This window comes from Rattus norvegicus, chromosome 8 (genome assembly GCF_036323735.1).
Source record: "Rattus norvegicus strain BN/NHsdMcwi chromosome 8, GRCr8, whole genome shotgun sequence".
Taxonomy (NCBI): Eukaryota; Metazoa; Chordata; class Mammalia; order Rodentia; family Muridae; genus Rattus; species Rattus norvegicus.
The window spans coordinates 117,359,283-117,377,246 of record NC_086026.1 but is presented as its reverse complement, the minus strand read 5'-3'; the positions used below and the strand labels follow the sequence as shown (position 1 = coordinate 117,377,246).

Sequence of the window (17,964 nt, the reverse complement as noted above, 5' to 3'; positions counted from 1 at the left end):
CATTAGTATTTGCCTTGAACTGAAGAGATCCACCTGCCTCTCCTTCCACAGTGATGGCATTAAAGGTCTATGCCACCATGCTATGAATGACCTTTTATAGTTTTTCTTATATGGCTTTTATACATATTATTAGATTTACAACCTATTATTTCTTGTTATTAATATCATATCTTTGGTTTTGTTTATTTGACTGCATGGCCCAGGCTGGCCTCAAATTTATAATCTTGGATTTCTCAGGACTGGTATTATAGATGTGCCTCACTGTCCTTAACTATTGTGTTTTTTCTTTTTTAATTATTTATTGTATGTGTATGAGCGTTTCCTTGCATATGTTTCTTTGTATCATGTGCGTGCAGTGCTCAAGCAGGCCAGAAGAGGATGTTGCCTGTCCTGGCTGAAATTACAAACTATTGTTAGTGTCATCAGTGCTAGAAATTGAACTCTGGTCCTCTGGAAGAAGAATCGGTGGTCTTAATTATTGAGCCATCTCTTCTGCCCTTGATATTTATTTATTTATTTATTTATTTATTTATTTATTTATAAACTCTAATTAGCTGAATTTAGGACATTTTACGTTTTAATCTAGTTTGTATTGATGGTAATAAAACCCCTAAGTCTAGGTAGTTTTTTATTTATTTACTTATTTTTTTTTAGAATAATTTATGTGAATGAGAGTGCTTTACCGTCATGTGTGTGCCCTTTGTGTGTGCCTTGTGCCTTCTTTCAGAAAAGGTTATCAAATTACCTGGAACTGGAGTTGTGGTTGATGGGAACTGAACCTGTGTCTTTTACAACAGTAGTAAGTGCTCTTACCTACTGACCCATGTGTCTATTCCCCAAGTCTGGATGTCTTAGTCAGGGTTACTGTTGCTGTGAAAAAACACCTACCAGAAGGAAGTTGGGGAATGTGGTGGTTTGAATGAATATGCTTGGTCCAGGGAATAGCAATATTAGGAGGTGTGGCTTTGTTGGAGTAGATAAGGCCTTTTTGGAGGAAGTGCATTACTGACCACAGGGGTCAGTTTTGAAGCTCCAGCCAATGCAGAAGAGTCAGCTTCTCCTGACGGCCTTCGGATCAAGATGTAGAACTCTCTGCTCCTCCAGCGCCATGCCTGTCTGTATGCTGCCATACTTCCTGCTGTGATGGTAATGGACTTAACCTCAGAACCTGGAGACCAGCCTCAATTAAATGTTGTCCTTTATAAATGCTGCCTTGGTTATGGTGTCTCTTCACAGCAGTGGAAATCCTAAGACAGAGAGGAAAGAATTAATTTGGCTTATACTTCCACATTCATAGACCATCATTAAAGGACTTCAGGGCAAGAACCTGGAAGCAGGAGCTCATGGAGAGGCCCTGCTTCCTGGCTTGTTCAGCCCGCTCTCTTAAAGAACCCATGACCACCAGCCCAGGTGTAGCCCTACCTACAATGGGCTGAGCCCTCCTAATGACCAATTGAGCAGAAGCCCTAAAGTCTTGCTTATAGCCAGATCTCATGGAGCCATTTTCTCAGTTGAGGCTCCTTCCTCTCCAGTAACTCTAGCTTATGTCAGATTGACATTAAACTAGTGAGCACAACTGACTGCTTGTCAACTTGGAATACAACATTATCACTGTTAAGTCACTACCTTCCCTCTCCTGTTCATCGCTAATACCAACATTACAACATAAAACATCTATACTTTAAGTTCTGAATTCTTACAAACCAAACATGTAAAATTCAGTCTCTTTTAAAAAATCAGAATTGTCTTTTAAAATTCAAGATCTCTCAATTGTGGGCTCATATAAAATCAAATATTAGTTAGATTTCAAGAGGGAAGAACTCGAACACAGTCAGAAGCAAAGCAAACTGAACTCCAGCTATGTAAATAACTCAATATCTAACCTATGGGATCCACTCATGATCTGGGCTCCTGCTATCTGCAGCGCCCACACAGACTCTGTCTCCTAAGTTCAGGCCCCCTCTGTTTCACAGCTGCTGTTCTCACTGGTCCTCCCACAGTACTATCACCTCCAAAATGCTAGAGTCTCTATTTGCAACCGGACTGTATTTTCACCAATAGCATCTTCTGAGCCCTCTCCAGGGACTCCCCTGCTTTCTGTGACCCCCTTTATGCCTTCACAAGTAGTACCACCTGGTGACTCTGATACTGAGTTTGACTGCTAGCATAAGGTACAACCTTGGCCACCTTTAGACCACAGCTTCTATGTGCTAACTCTGAAGAAACTTTCCTGAAGATTTCACTTAAGTGACGATGTCTTTTAATCAATACTAATTTCTCAGCTCTTGGAGTATTCCAGTAAAACAAAGGTTTTACTTCAGAGGTACTGCTCTCTTGTTAGTCATGGCTGACTCTTCAATCCTAGCTGACCAAAACCTGTCTTAATTCAAAATAGCAAATGACTCTGGTCATTTGAGTTTTTAAACTTCCCTCTGAGCCCCATTTGTTGAAACACGAATTTGATGCCAGAACTTGGGAGACAGAGGCAGGTAGGTCTCTCTGAGTTCCAGGACTTACACAGAGAAAAAAGCAAAACAAAGAAAATTGTTTTTGAAAAAATTATTTTTAATTATGTGAATGTTTCTTTATTTAATGGGTATGTGTGCATGGGAGTGCAGATATAAAGAACAGAGGCATAAGATCCTCTAGGAGCTGGAGTTACATTTACAGGCAGTGGTACTATGAACTGAAAGTGAATTTTCTACAAGTGCTTTTAGCTGCTAAGCCCATTTCTCTAGACCCTAGTATGAATTGCTTTTAAACTTTTTGGCATTTACTTTTTGGGCTTTATTTTTTTATTTTTATTTTATTTTATTTTATTTTATTTTATTTTTTTTTTTTGGAGCTGGGGACCGAACCACTGAGCTAAATCCCCAACCCCTTTTTGGGCTTTATATTACTTAGATAGATGTCATTTAATTTCATTGTGTTTGTGGGTTTTGCAACTCACTTATTTACTGTTCCTGACATCTAGCTTAATTCTCTTAGGAATTGAGAGTATATATTTCTTGATTTGTAATCATTTAAATTTGTCAAGGTATGTTTTATTTTCTATAATGTAGTCTATATTAATAAAATCATACATGTGAGCTTGAAAAGATTTAAAATATTTTTGCTAGCTTACAAATGTCGATTAGATTACTTATTGATGTATTTTCTTCCAGATTTTTCTAGGTAAATGTCATATATAATTTATATAGTCATTTAGTAGGATAGTTTATACAAATTGGTTTGGTTCTTTTGAGACAGGGTCTCACTCTGTAGACTTCTGTGACTCAGTATATAGGTCTGCCTGCCTCTACGAAATACACATTAAAAAATAAAAACTAAATCTTTTTTAAAATTTAGTTTTGGAATTATGGGGGGGGGTGGTATGAATGTGAGTGCAGATGCCAATACCTATGAGAGGCCTTGGATACCCCTGGAACTAGCATTATAAGCAGTTGGAAACCACCTGACTTGGTTGCTAGAAATCGAACTTACATCCTCTCCAAGGACTTGTAACCACTGCACAATCTCTCCGATCCCTTAGAAATTATTTATGTGTGTGTACATGTGGAGAGAGAAGAGCTTGTGGATATTCCCTCTATCCTATCATATGGGTCCAAAGGATTGGGCCAGATATTATCAGGTATACAAGCAGATGCCTTTGTCCTCTGAGCCACCTCAGCAGCTCTGGATGCGTTTTGATTGTGTCATATTGAGTGAACCTATAGCAGCCCATAACGTAGATTGTCATGAATTATGAAGCTAGTTTATTTAACAGTAATCTTACAAAATTGCTTTGGGATTAATTCCTAAAAGGAAAGATATCTTGCTAAATTAAGATGTAAGCAAACAGTGGCCTTTTAAGAGATTTGACAGGGGTGGAGGTAGTGTGCATTTCTTGTAACTCAGTGCTTCAAATAGGCAGAAGCTCTGTGAGTTGAGGCTAGCCTGGTATACATAGTGTGTCCAGTTTACATAATGATACCACGTCTCAAAACAAACAAAGTTTCTATATGTTTTTTTTTTTTTTTTTGGTTCTTTTTTTCAGAGCTGGGGACCGAACCCAGGGCCTTGTGCTTCCTAGGCAAGCGCTCTACCACTGAGCTAAATCCCCAACCCCAGTTTCTATATGTTTTAAATATATCTTTTTTCCTTTTAACCTACCAGCAGAGGTGAAGCAGAAAGCTAACTGGACATGGTGGTGTATACCTTTATTCTAAGCCCTCTGGAGGTAGAAGTAGGCTGATCTATGAGACCCCGTCTCAGAAAAAAGAAAAACCAAACCAAAAAGAAGGAAATTACTGGGTGGTGCATGCCTTTATTCCCACCCAGCACTTAGGAGGCAGACAAATCTGAGTTCGAGGCCATCCTGGTCTACAAAGTGAGTTCAAGGACAGACAGCCACAGCTATATAGAGAAACCCTCCTTGAAATATTTAAAAAAGAAAGAATGAATTCATTATTTTCATTTTAGATTCTTAGTTTGATAAATTTTCCATGTGATTACTACTATTTACATTTCTTTTGTTATTGTTTTTCATATATATTCAGTCAAAAATACAAAAGTATTTTGTTTACTCTATGTAGTCCTTTTTTTAAAAGGCTTTTTATTTATTTATTCATTTATTTATTTGCTCTTTTAAGATAGGGTCTGTCTGTGTAGCACTGGCTGTTCTGAACCTAACTCTATATTCCAGGTGGGCCTTGAACTCCACTGCCTCTGCCTCTTGAGAGCTGGGGTTAAAGGAGTGCACCACCATCGCCCATCCACCCTATCTAGTCTTAAGGTAAATATATATGTGAAATTTTTTTTTAAAAAAGTAATAAAATTAAGTATAGTTAATATACTAGTGGAATACGAGGTGGAGTTGCTCAAGAATTTATGGCTCAGAATTCCTTGTTTTTGTTTCCTTTGTGTTCTTATAAGTCTTTGCTGTTTTGGAATTTTCTCCCAATTATCTTTGAACCAAAAAGCACTGGAATAAAGATATATTTGTTGTAAAATGTTATTCCGCATAGTTTTAAGTATTTATATTTATAGAAGTCAACTGATAGAAAGGTATACTTTTAAAGAGGGCAGGGCTAGGGCTGCTCTCTCATGGTGATAAGACTTTTGCCCTGAAACTGTAGACCTCAAGAACATTGATAGGCAAAACTAATATATACTAGATGTATTATGTTCGCAGAGCTAACAACAACAACAACAAAAAAAAAACTATTATAAGTTTAAGCCAAAAGGAACTTGGTGCTTAGGATAAATTTCTTACTGTGATATTATACACTGATGCAGAGAGTAGTCTATTTTGGGATGGGGAGAGGGTGTGTGAAGTGCCTGCCATGGACGTATAACGTGGATCTGTGCACTAATGTAGAAACTCAAATGTATGGCGGGAGTTAACTAACTGGAAAGCACTAGTTTAGTGAGACCCTGTCTCAAAGTAAAAGTTGGAGAGCAGCTGCCTCTGACAGGCGCTAGCGCACGCGCGCACGCACGCACGCACACACGCACACACACACACACACACACACACACACACACACACACACACACACACACTCGTGCGCGAGTAGTAGATTCACATGTGGAGGTTAGAGGATAGATAACCTCAGGCGTTTTGTCTTCTGCTTTGTTTGAGACAGATGATTCACTGCTCTGTATAGGATGAGCATCTGGAGAATCTCTTGCTTTCTTTCCATTTTGCAGTAGGAGTGCTGCATGTCTAATTTTCCCTGAGTGCTGGGAATCCCTAGCAAGCACTTTGCTCACTGAGCATCTCTCCAGGCCTGTTTGTTTGTGTTTTAAATTTTATTACCTCCCACCATTTTCCGGGTAGGGTACAAGTGCCATGACTGTGTGGCAGTCTTCTAGCCTGTGTGGTCTAGGACTTGAACTTAGTAGATAAGGTTTGGTAGCAAGGATCTTTAGCTATTGAGCTATCTTACTGGCCCACTATTTGCTTGTTTTTAGGGCAAGGTCTCATTACATAACCATAGCTGGCCTAGTAGTCCCTATGTAATGGAGGTTGTTTTGAACTCAGAGTCTAAAATTTTTTTTGGATATAGTGGCTGTATTGCTGTTTTAACTTTAATCATTGTACGGATTTCTAGTCTAGGAATATCTTACTAGTTTGTGTGTGTGTTTGTGTATGTGTATATGTGTGTGTGTGTGTGTGTGTGTGTGAGAGAGAGAGAGAGAGAGAGAGAGAGAGAGATTGATTGATTGATTGATTGATTGATTGATTGATTCTGGCTGTCCTGAGGTTTCTCTCCAGGATAGAATGTTTGAATTTGGTAATTACTACACAGCATCATCTTTTTTTTTTCCTTTTTAAAAAAAAAAAGATTTATTCATTCATTCATATTCATTCATTCATTCATTCATTCATTCAGTATACAGTGTTATGCCTGCATGTATGCCTGCATGCCAGAAAAGGGCACCAATCTCATTATAGATAGTTGTGAGCCACCATGTGGTTGCTGGGAATTGAACTCAGGACCTCTGGAGGAACAGTCAGTGCTCCTAACTCCATCTCTCCAGCCCTTGTTGTTTGTTTTGTTTCTTTTGTTTTGTTGGGTTGTCGATACTGTTGTTGTTGAATCAGGGTTTCTCTGTCAATAGTTTTGACTACTTTGGAACTTGCTTTGCAGACCAGGTTGGCCTCAAACTCAGAAATTTGCCTGCCTCCAGAGTATTGGGATTAAGGGCAAGTACCACCATGCCTGGCCACAAATGAAAATTTAATGGCAGTTTAAAATGGAAGACCCTTGTAGATACTCTGATAGACATGTCTATTCTTCCTAACCAAAGTCAATAAAATTTCTCCAAGATTAGTAGAGCGCTTGCCTAGGAACCGCAAGGCCCTGGGTTCGGTCCCCAGCTCCAAAAAAAAAAAAAGGATATTTAGAGGCTGGAGAGATGGCTCAGTGGTTAAGAGCACTGTCTTCCAGTGGTTCTGAGTTCAGATCCCAGCAACCACATGGTGGCTCACAACCATCTGTAATGGGATCCGTTGCCCTCTTGTGGTGTGTGAAGAGAGTGACAGTGTACTCACATGCATAATATAAATAATCTTTTTAAACAATAGGAGATTTAAAATAAAAACAAAGTTAATCAGGAGCATATGTGACAAAACATGCCCATAAGACCTGTAGCTGGGGGATCAGGAGTTAAAGCTATCACCACCTATATAGCAAGTGTGAGGCCAGTCTATTTCCAAAAAGCACAGTTGCAGAGGTGCGTGAGATAATTCAGTTGAGTTACTAAGATCCACATGGTAGAGGGGATAACTAACTACTGCTAGTTGTCCTCTGATCTCCACACGTATGCATGATATGGCATGCCCTCCTCTCCCACATAGCCTATTATGAAAATTTTTAAACACTCAAAAATTACAAAAAAAGGATTGAAAATGAAATTGAGTGGGTTTACTATGTATTAGACACTGCTAAAATAAATAGTATCCCATGTCAAGGACTAGCTTCTAGTGAATTGTGTTCCTGGAACCAAATTCATCTTGAAACCTTGGCTAATTTTGACTATAAGGAGTAGGGCTCAATATAATACGAGTTCCTATCTTGCTTTAAAAAGTATAAGTAAGTTCAGTTGGATCCCGGCAGCAGCTGCGGCGGCTCTGTTCTCTAGCTCTTTTCTGTCTCCCTTTTGTTTCTGGAAACATGGCCTCTGGTGTGGCTGTGTCTGATGGAGTCATCAAGGTGTTCAATGACATGAAAGTTTGCAAGTCTTCAATGCCAGAAGTGAAGAAACACAAGAAGACAGTGCTCTTTTGCCTGAGTGAGGACAAGAAGAACATCATCCTGGAGGAGGGCAAGGAGATTCTGGTAGGAGATGTGGGGCAGACTGTGGATGACCCCTACACCACTTTTGTCAAGATGCTGCCAGACAAGGACTGCCGCTATGCTCTCTATGACGCAACCTATGAGACCAAGGAGAGCAAGAAGGAGGACCTGGTATTCATCTTCTGGACCCCTGAGAGTGCACCCCTTAAGAGCAAAATGATCTATGCCAGCTCCAAGGATGCCATCAAGAAGAAACTGACAGGAATCAAGCATGAATTACAAGCTAACTGCTACGAGGAGGTCAAGGACTGCTGCACCCTGGCAGAGAAACTAGGTGGCAGGGCTGTCATTTCCCTGGAGGGCAAGCCTTTGTGAGCCACCTCCAGCCCCTTCCTGGAGCATCTAGCAGCCCCAGACCTACTCTTGGGTGTTGCAGGCTGCCCTTTTCCTGCTAGATTGGAGGGGCTGGGGGAATTCCAGCAGGGGGAGGGTTATCCCTTCTCCCCAGTTGCCAAACATCCCTCCCACCCCCCTGGACCGTCCTTTTCCCTCCATCCCTGATGGTTCTGGCCTTCCCAAACTGCTTTTGATCTTCTGATTCCTCTTGGGTTGAAGCAGACCAAGTCCCATCCTAGGCACCCAGTTTGGGGGGAGCCTGTATTTTTTAACGACACCCCTACTCCTCATCCTCCCATCCCATGCTGCCAACTTCTAACCATAATAGTGACTCTGTGCTTGTCTGTTTAATTCTGTGTGTAAATGAACTGTGGAAATGACCCTCCCTGTACCAGCTGGTTGCCCTCCCCTTTCCCTTGATCTTGGCCACTCATGGAAGCAGGACCAGTAACGGACCTTCAATTTAAAAAAACAAAAAACAAATAAAACCAATAAAAAGGCTAATTAACAAAAAAAAAAAGTATAAGTAAGCCAGGCTTGAAGAAGTACACTTTTAATCCTATCACTTTTGAGACAGGCAGATCTTTGTAAATTAGAGACAGCATGATCTAGATAGTGAGTTCTAGGGCAGCCAGAGATATATAGAAAGACCCAGCCTCAATGAATCAATCAATCAATCAATGGATGGATGGAAGACCTGTTTGATTCCTCAAATCCACTTGGAGGCTTAACAACCATCAATAACTTCAGTCCCAGGAGATCTGACACCCTCTTCTGACCTCTTAAGATTACTGCATGCTTGTGATACACAAGCTGATGTGTGGGCAAAACGCCCTTACACATAAAATAAAAATAACAGTTAAAAAATTTTTTTAAGTAATTATGTCTTAGTTTGAAGACATAATGGTGCATGCTTATTATTCTAATACTGGAGGTGGAGGCAGAAGGATAAGGAGTTCACGTCCAGCCTTACATAGTGTGATGATTTGTGTATACTCAGCCCAGAGAGTAGCACTATTAGAAGGTGTGGCCCTATGGGAGTAGGTGTGTCACTGTGGGTGTGGACTTTAAGACCCTCATCCTAGCTGTCTGGAAGCCAGTATTCTGTTAGCAGCCACCTTTTTTTTTTTCCCCCTCCGGAGCTGGGGACCGAACCCAGGGCCTTGCGCTTCCTAGGCAAGCGCTCTACCACTGAGCTAAATCCCCAACCCCTGTTAGCAGCCTTCTGATGAAGATGTAGAACTCTCACCTCTGCCTGCACCTTGCCTGCCCTTACGACAATGACTGGACCTCTAAACATGTAAACCAGCCCCAATTACATGTTTTCCTTATAAGATTTGCATTGGTCATGGTGTCTGCTCACAGCAGTAAATTCTAACTAAGACACATAGTAAGTTCAGTGTTAACCTGACCTACGTAAGACTGTACAGGGCCCTCTGCCTAGTGTAAAACAACGGCTGGGCTGAGGATATGGTTCCAGTGAGTAAAGTACTTACTATACAACAATGGGGACCTGTGTTCAGAGGCCATGCACCTAAAAAAGAAGTGGAGTGTGACAGGATATACCTTTAGTCCCAACTCTGGGAAGGTGGAAACAGGCAGATTTGGGGAACTCTAGCCCAGCAGATTCAGTGAGCTCCAGGAGAAGTTCTGTTGTTGTTTGTTTTGTTTTTGAAGACAAGGTTTCTCTATGTAGCTCAGACTGTCCTAGAATTTGCTGAATATCAGGGTGGCCTCAAACTGACAGAGGTTTACCTGTCTCTGCCTCCTGAGTGCTGGAATTAAGGGGAAATGCCACCACTGCCTGGCAGGAGAAGTCATGTCTTTAAAAGGTGAGATAGATCTAATTGTTTTTAAAGGTATTTTAGAAAAAAAGGCTTTGTTATACTTTCATATGGATAAAACAAGGTAAAGAAGTATCCTCTGTTTTGCCTAGAGTTGGTAAGATTGCTCAGTGGATAAAGACTCCTGTCACCAAACCTTACGGACTGAATTCCATCTCCAGACTCACATGGCAGGAGGAGAGAACTGACTCTTGAATGTTGTTTTATAGCTTCCACAAATGTGCTGTAGCATTCATGCACATACACACACACACACACACACACACACACACACACACCCCAAAATACACAAATTAAGTATCAGCTGAGCATATAACTTAGTGGTAGAACACTTACCTAGCATGCTAAAGACCCTGGGTTAAGTCCCCCCATCACTAGATATATGTGTATGGGGGTTAGGGGGATAGTGTAATTCAAACGGTAATAGCTTGTGCTTCCGCCATAAATTAGACTCTTGTCTAGGATTTTGTTTTCAGTGGTCATCCCCTTAGTGGCCTCATCAACTTGGATTCTCAAAGGAAAACAGATCTTGTTCAAAGAACAGTCTAAGCATAGAGGATAGAAAAGACCAACCAGCTAAACTAGAGGACTGCCATAAGGAAGTCTTTGGTATTTCCCTCTGAATTTCTGTTCTCTACTTATTTCTTGTTCCTTTGTTTGTGATAAGCTCTCACTATGAAATGTAGGCTAGCGTTGAACTCATGATCTTCCTACTTTGGCCTTCTGAATGCTGGGATTGCAGGTGCATGCCACTATACCTGGCTTATTTGCAATATTCACATTTACACACACAGCAAGTTTCATTGTGAGGCTTTGCCTACAATTTGCTTTGTAGACCAGGCTGGTTTCATCTCACCGAGATCCACCTGACCCTCGGAGTGCTGGGATTAAATGTGTATGCCACTTTACTCTTGTTGCCATGGAAATTTTATAAGATATCTGAACCATAACATAATCTTTGCGTTGCTTGTGTGTGGGGTGGGGATGGTGCTTGACTGCTTGACACAAAAGAGTTCTATAAAAAGTATGCTTTTTTATTCCCAAAGATGTGTCTTACAGCGCTGTGCATTGAACCTAGGGCCTTGCTATGTCAGGCAAGCAAGCAGTCTACCACTGAGCTGTAAATGATCTCAACTAAAATAATTGTAGAGACTTTAAGAGCAGAACAATCACTTTGAGAGGGTTAATTTGGGAGATCAGCAGTGCTTTCAAGAAGCAAGGTCTGATGAGCATAGTAATCCCAGCTTTCAGGAAGCTGAGGCAGGATGATCGTAGTGAAATTCTGTCTTTAAACTACATCAACAACAGAGGCAAGAGTGGCACCTCAACAGTTAATAGTATGTACTGTTCTTGAAGAAGAAGTGAATTTAGTTCCCACATCAAGTAGCAAGCTTATAACTCCAGTTCCAAAAGACTCTGATTTCTCTAGCCCCTTTGGGTTTTTATACCTGTCTGTACAGACATGTGTATAATAAAAAAGCCCTTTTTTGGGGTTGGGGATTTAGCTCAGTGGTAGAGCGCTTGCCTAGCAAGTGCAAGGCCCTGGGTTCGGTCCTCAGCTCCGAAAAAAAGAAAAGGGAAGGAAGAAAATAAAGCCCTTTTTAAAATAGATGCCTTTGTAAACTCATTCTAGGCCTATTGCCTTTGAGTCTTTATCTTACACATCCTCTCATCAGAAACCACCTATTTGGTATAGCAATTATCATAAAGTAACTGACTCTAAAATTAAAAAAAAAACTACTTAGAAAGAAAATCTTACTTTCATACTTTATTATGATTAGCTCTGTAATCTTTGGTCATCCATGTCTTGTGAGTGGGTTTTCCATATACTCTGGAGAGTCTCAATGTACTAAAGTTGAAATGATTGTTGTGAGGAATGTCTTTGTAATGAATTGTTCTATGAGTAAAGATTAAAGATTATTTCTGATCAATAAGTTAGTTCTCAGTCATCAGTGATCTTTCTCACCTTATGTTTGTAAGAAAAGTCAGCAGAGATTACAATTTTTCCATGTTAATTACAATCACAAAGCGTATATAAGTTTTTCTACTCATGAACCTCTTCTTTGTATACTTGAATGTTTAATGGAAAGGTCTTTTATGTTACACAGTGTGGTGATTGGAATGTGCTTAGCCCAAGGGAGCTGTGGCCTTGTTGGAAGAAGTGTGCCACTATATAGGCAGGCTTTAAGGGCTCAAGTGCTCAAGCTCCACCCAGTACAGAGACAGTCTCCTCCTGGCTGGGATCAAGATGTAGAACTCTTGGCACCTCAGGAACCATGTCAGTGTATATGATGCCATGCTTCCCACCATCATAATCGACTGAACCTCTGAAAGTGTAACCCAGCCCCAATTAAATATTTTCCTTTATAAGAGTTGCCTAGGTCATGGTGTCTGTTCACAGCAATGAAACCTTAACTAAGACACACAGCAGTCGTAGTCTCAGTATCAAGTATAATTTTGTCGAAGTATTTATTGGCAGTGGTCTTGCACTCTGCAGTACCTCAAGGCTTGGTTACTAGAAGTTGGGGCATATCTAAAGTCTGAAATAACATAAGCTCTCACAGGGTGACTGTCTTTAAAAGCAGCTAGTGAAAAAGAAATGGATGTAGATGTTTGAATTCAGTGGTTTTCAGTCTCAGAATTTGTTCCACTTTTGTGTACCAGAGAGTGAGTTTTCTGTTGCTTTGCCATTCTCAGCTTAAGTATGTATGCCTTTTTACAGCTTCTCATTAAAACTCCGAATACCTATATGATATTTTGTCAATATCCCCCTTGGGCCTGAGGGGGTTTTTGTGTTTTTTAGTGTAATGTAAATTTAATTGAGCACTGTAGAAAGGATGTCTTGGGTTTTACTTTTAAATACATGACACTCTGTTCCAAGCCCGGCTACCATGTTTGATTAGGCTGGCGCCTTCATAGTACCTTTGCTTTATTAGTCTAGTGACCTTTTACACGAGGGATAAAATGCCCTGGTATGTAAAAATGGTTGGTAATAGACAGTTAAGAGTGGACAGCCACTAAAGTGTGTCATTCTCTCAGTTTACTAACCTATTTCCTCACAGGTTACTTCTCTAGAAGACACTGGCAGATCTCTGTTCTGTGAGATTTGGAAAATGAACTGGCAGGGCTGGGGAAGGGTGCAGTTGAATATCTGTCACTCCCATACTTTGTATATTTGAGCTACCCTTATTGGATGATAGCTGGGTAATCGAGCCATAGATAACCCTGATTGTTTCATTTTTAAATTTTTCCTAGGACTGTTCTTATTAGAACAGTTGACTGTTCTTCAACAGGAATGTTAAAACCATTTCACAGTTTTTAACAGTTTCAGTGTGCCTTGATTTTTCTAGCTGTGTATGGATTGACTATGACGTCTGCTTGAGTTGTAGGAAAGGATAAGGGATCATTGCTGTCAAGCTGAGCACTGGGGAGGTAGAGACAGGAGAACTAACTGCTGGAAGTTTGAAGCCAAATGGAAGCTAAGTTGGGTATGATAGGTAGTACATGCCTTTACCAGAACTCAAGAGACAGAGGTAGGTTGATTTCGTTGAGTTCCAGGCCAGCCAGAGTTACACAATAAGACCAAGTCTCCAAAGAGAGAGAAAGAGAAGGGAGACTGATTTTGAAACATAGAAGATAATCTTAAAATTGGCCTACCTATGGGACTCCTCGCTAGGCTGGACTAGCAGTCCACTCCTGTGATGAAGGATCATCAATCAGAACTGCTGGAACAGCATATTTGTCTGTTGAGAATTATAAAACGTTATCTTTTGCCTTAGAAATTCCTAAATCCACTGATGCGTCCAAGTGGTGAATTAGAATATACAAATTCACAGTAGTGCTTTGGGTGATTGTTGTTCAGTGTTCAAATGGCAAACCTCCTGCTTTGGAGGTTTGATATACAGATGTGTGCCCTAAAATCAATACATCCCTCCTGAGGTACTTAATGCCAAGCATTCTGGGTGTCTGGGAATGGTTCTATTCAGTTCTTTGTCTTTGAAACAAGAACTCACTAAGCTATATTAGCTATGTAAAGCTAATAAGATTTATTGTGAACTCTTAAAAACTGGACCAGCAATTTAACAACTAAAATAAAATATTATCATTTAGATAGAGGTTTTGCCCAGAGTAGTGGGAGACATCTTTAATTAGAACATTGAGTAGTCAAAGATAGGTTGTTCTCTAAGTTTGAGGCCAACCTGGACACACACACACACACACACACACACACACACACACACACACACACACACATATGCAGTGGCCATGAGTAGTGGGAGACATCTTTAATTAGAACATTGAGTTGTCAAAGATAGGTTGTTCTCTAAGTTTGAGGCCAACCTGGACACACACACACCACACACACACACCACACACACACACACACACACACACACTCACTCACTCACTCACTCACTCACTCACATATGCAGTGACCATTCCCTTTGAAAGCTTAGTCTTTAAGAAGACTGAAGTAAGCCTAGCAGTGGTGGTACACTTAATCTTTAATCCCAGCACTTAGGAGGCAGAGACAGACAGATCTCTGTGAGTTTGAGACCAGACCTGTATACAGAGTGAATTCCAGGACAGCACTGCAACACAGAGAAACCCTGTCTTGAAAACATAAACAAACAAACAAGACAAGTAGGTTCTGAAATGGCCTATTTGACAAACTAGCAAGGTTAAGTGGATATTTGACTCCATCTAGTTTTACCGACTAATATTAGTCCTTTTTTGAGAATTTAGGGTTCGGAGTAATCAACATTTATTTAAACCCTCACTTTATGATCTGTAATAAGCTTTGTACATGGCCTAATTAACATAATCTCTACAATTATTTTGTCAGCTAAGAATCGTTAATCCCAAGGCAATGGTGACACATGCCTTTAGTTCCAGCATTTGGGAGACAGGCAGTTGGATCTCTGAGTTCTAGGCTAGCCTGGTCTACAGAGCAAGTTCCAAGACAGCTAAGACTACATTGAGGAACCCTGTCTTGAAAAAGAACCACAACAAAAGAAAGAATTGTTAATCCCATTTCATGGAAGATGAGGACCTTTCTGAAGGTCATGGAATAGAAGCAAGATTCAAATCTAAGGAACCTACTCCAGAGTCCATATTAGTTTAGCATTTTTTGGTTTTTATCTTTTTTTAAGAGAGTGTATCAATGGGGAAGTGTGCTATGTATGGTGTGCATGTAGAAGTTAGAGAACACCTTGTAGGAATCAGTCTTACCACATATGGATCCTGTGGATTGAGCTCAGTTTGTCGTGTGTGGTAAGCACCTTATGCACCGAGCTATCTTACTAGCCTGGGTTGGTTGTTTGTTCATTTATTGGAGACAGGGTTTTCCTGTGTAGTCTTGGCTGGCCTGGAATTTGCATTTGCTATGTAGACCAGGCTGGTTTTGAACTAATAATCCTCCTTCCTCTAACTCCTGAGTTTTGGGGGTACTCAGGATCTCCCAAATGAGATGTGCAGAGATACACTATCTTCTGGTTTGGAAAGGTGTTGCATTGACCAGTTTTCCTACATAAAGCTTAACAGAAAAGTGTAACCATGATTCTCCCTTCATATAGATCTCCTTCCTGACTGGCTCCTGGGGCTCCTAATACCAAGCACAAGTTGGTGAATAAATGATCCAGGAGGACCTTCTCTGAAGTCCTAAATGAATTCTGTGCTGACATTCAGCAGCTGGTCACCCAGCCGCTCTGAACATGGTTCCTTATCTGTAAAGTGAAACTGTTGCTTCATGGGATCATTTAGGGGATTGAGTAATATAGCACACTTATCAGTTTCTGGCTCTGAGAAATGCTTAGTATATGTTAGCAATTTTTATTGGTATTGTTCTTTAGCTTTTAGAGCAATACAGAAGTGGTTTGTCAGAAACTAGATTCTAAGACCCAGTTAGGTGGGCAGTTTTCCTTTGGTTTTATTTAATAAGACAATAATCTTATTCTATGTATTTCTCTTGACTTTTTTGGTGTGAAAAGCAGAGAGGTAAAGCATTATTTGACAGATGTATGGATTCAAGCAAGAAACTGAGGTCCAATTGCAAGGAAATGACTTGTATAATTCAGAGCCCTGTCTGAGGAGACACAGAGGACCCTAGAGGGCGGAGAGTGAACACAGCGCAGGGGCTAGTTCCAGAGTCGCACCTTCGGTTAGTTCAATTACCAGCATGGGTGAGGGTACCTTGTCAGTAAGCAGAGACCCTTCCCCTTCCCTTCTCTGCTCTAATATATTGGCTGGCTCATATTTATTAAACATTTTTAATATGAATTTATGACTTGTCCGAAATAGGCAAGGAAGCTCTATAAGAGATTTGTTGAGACACCTTGTCCTACCTGCTTCTGTGCCAGCTTTCCCAGAAGCTTATTTGCCAGTTGTTGCGCCTCAGATTTAGGGCTAGCTTGCTCTGTAGGCTCCAAATCTGAATGGTGATGCTGCCGCCGCTGTCCTTGTAACTACCACAGGTGTTGCTGCTACTGGCCATTCCCAGTTTGCTGCTATTGAGAATATAATCTGCTGTGAAACTCTCACTTTCCTCCTTTCTTCCTGTCTTTGGTGTCGTACTTCTTTCTCCAGGTGCTTTTGCTGTATAACCAATACTTTAGACATCAAAGTTACTAGCTTATTACCTCTCCAAGGAAATGTGTTAGGCATAGAAAAGAAGGTAATTGGGAGAGAACCTATGCCTCTGTGCTTAATAGTGTGGGAGTGAGGAATGTGCACTTGCTCAAGAGAACTCAGGAGAGTTCCCTATGCGACCTGGAGAAGTAACTGGGCATAGCATGCCGAGGACAGTGCCCTGGCCTGCTGGAGGCAAGGCAGAAGACAAGTTTTACCTTCTCCCACCCACTTCCCTAAACTTAATCTCACTTTGCCACACACATGATTCCAAATCTGTGGCATAAACAAACAGCCATCCCACCCATTGGTGAACATTCTTATTTTTCATGAGATGTTTCAGCTGGGGAATTGGGAAGGCCCTGTGTGCCTTCCTGTCTCTGTTACTCTAAGGGTTATAGTTAATGGCTTTTTTGTCTTTGTTTTTACAGGGAACTCTAATGATCCATGACAAAGAAGTCACTCTTGAATATGTACCAAGTCCAGATTTTTGGTACTGCAAAAGAGTAAGTACTAGAAATTCTGTTTTGGAAATAAGCCTTACAGAGGCAGTTTTTTTTTTTTTTTTTTTTTTGTTTTGTTTTGTTTTGGTTTGGTTTTGGTTTTTTTTTTTTTTTTTTGGTTCTTTTTTTCGGGGCTGGGGACTGAACCCAGGGCCTTGCGCTTCCTAGGCAAGCGCTCTACCACTGAGCTAAATCCCCAACCCCAGAGGCAGTGTTCTAATTACCACCTAACCCACTGTGTCCTTGCATTGCACTCAATAAAATAGTTTAAAAAAATTAGCATTCCACATCTTCATATCTCTAGGAATGCTACCTATGAAAATTTTAAGCCATACTCTTATTGGAGGTCTTATCAAAATAAGACTGAAAATTCAATTTCAGTTTTTATTGCTATTAGTTTTAAAATTAACTACAAGATAAGCGTGGTGGTGCAGGCCTTTAATCCCAGGAGCTCTTGGGAAGTAGACAGGCAAATCTCTCAGTTCAAAGAAAATGAGTTCTAGACCAGCCAGAACAATAAAAAATTACTTACAAAAAATTGTATAAAGTTTACGATGCATGTTTTATCAAGTGGGAATGTGTATATGTATACACACACACACATTTTTATATGTACACATACCTATAGGTACATGTGCATACATGTATATGCATATATACATAAATACATATATATGTGTATGTGTGTACACATACCTGGGAAGATGACTCATTGATTAAGAGCACTTGCCGAGAAAGCAAAAGACCTGAATTTATCAGGAACTTGCAGATTAACCTGCAACCAGCATAGATGAAACACTGAACTACAGG

General features: G+C 40.5%; 2 protein-coding genes across 9 annotated transcripts in view; both read left to right on the top strand.

Moving 5' to 3' along the window:
- Rbm6 (RNA binding motif protein 6) overlaps nucleotides 1-17,964 on the top strand; it is a 103,791-nt gene that overhangs the window by 54,151 nt on the left and 31,676 nt on the right. For 7 of the 8 annotated variants that reach the window (XM_039081594.2, XM_006243780.5, XM_063265629.1 and 4 more), the window contains one exon: nucleotides 17,083-17,157. In XM_039081594.2, coding sequence (XP_038937522.1) covers nucleotides 17,092-17,157 — 66 coding nt within the window. In that variant the 5' untranslated portion in view covers nucleotides 17,083-17,091. Of the gene's footprint in view, nucleotides 1-16,099; nucleotides 16,185-17,082; nucleotides 17,158-17,964 lie in introns of those variants that run through there. The other variant, XM_008766535.4, reaches the window with a different exon arrangement.
- Cfl1l1 (cofilin 1 like 1) lies at nucleotides 4,276-8,700 on the top strand. Its single transcript, XM_039082624.2, has one exon. The coding sequence runs from the start codon at nucleotides 7,662-7,664 to the stop codon at nucleotides 8,157-8,159; it is 498 nt and encodes a 165-aa protein (XP_038938552.1). The 5' UTR covers nucleotides 4,276-7,661; the 3' UTR covers nucleotides 8,160-8,700.

Bases quoted from the DNA above. Each gene is read 5' to 3' on its own strand.
- Cfl1l1 (XM_039082624.2), top strand. From the start codon at position 7,662: ATGGCCTCTGGTGTGGCTGTGTCTGATGGAGTCATCAAGGTGTTCAAT.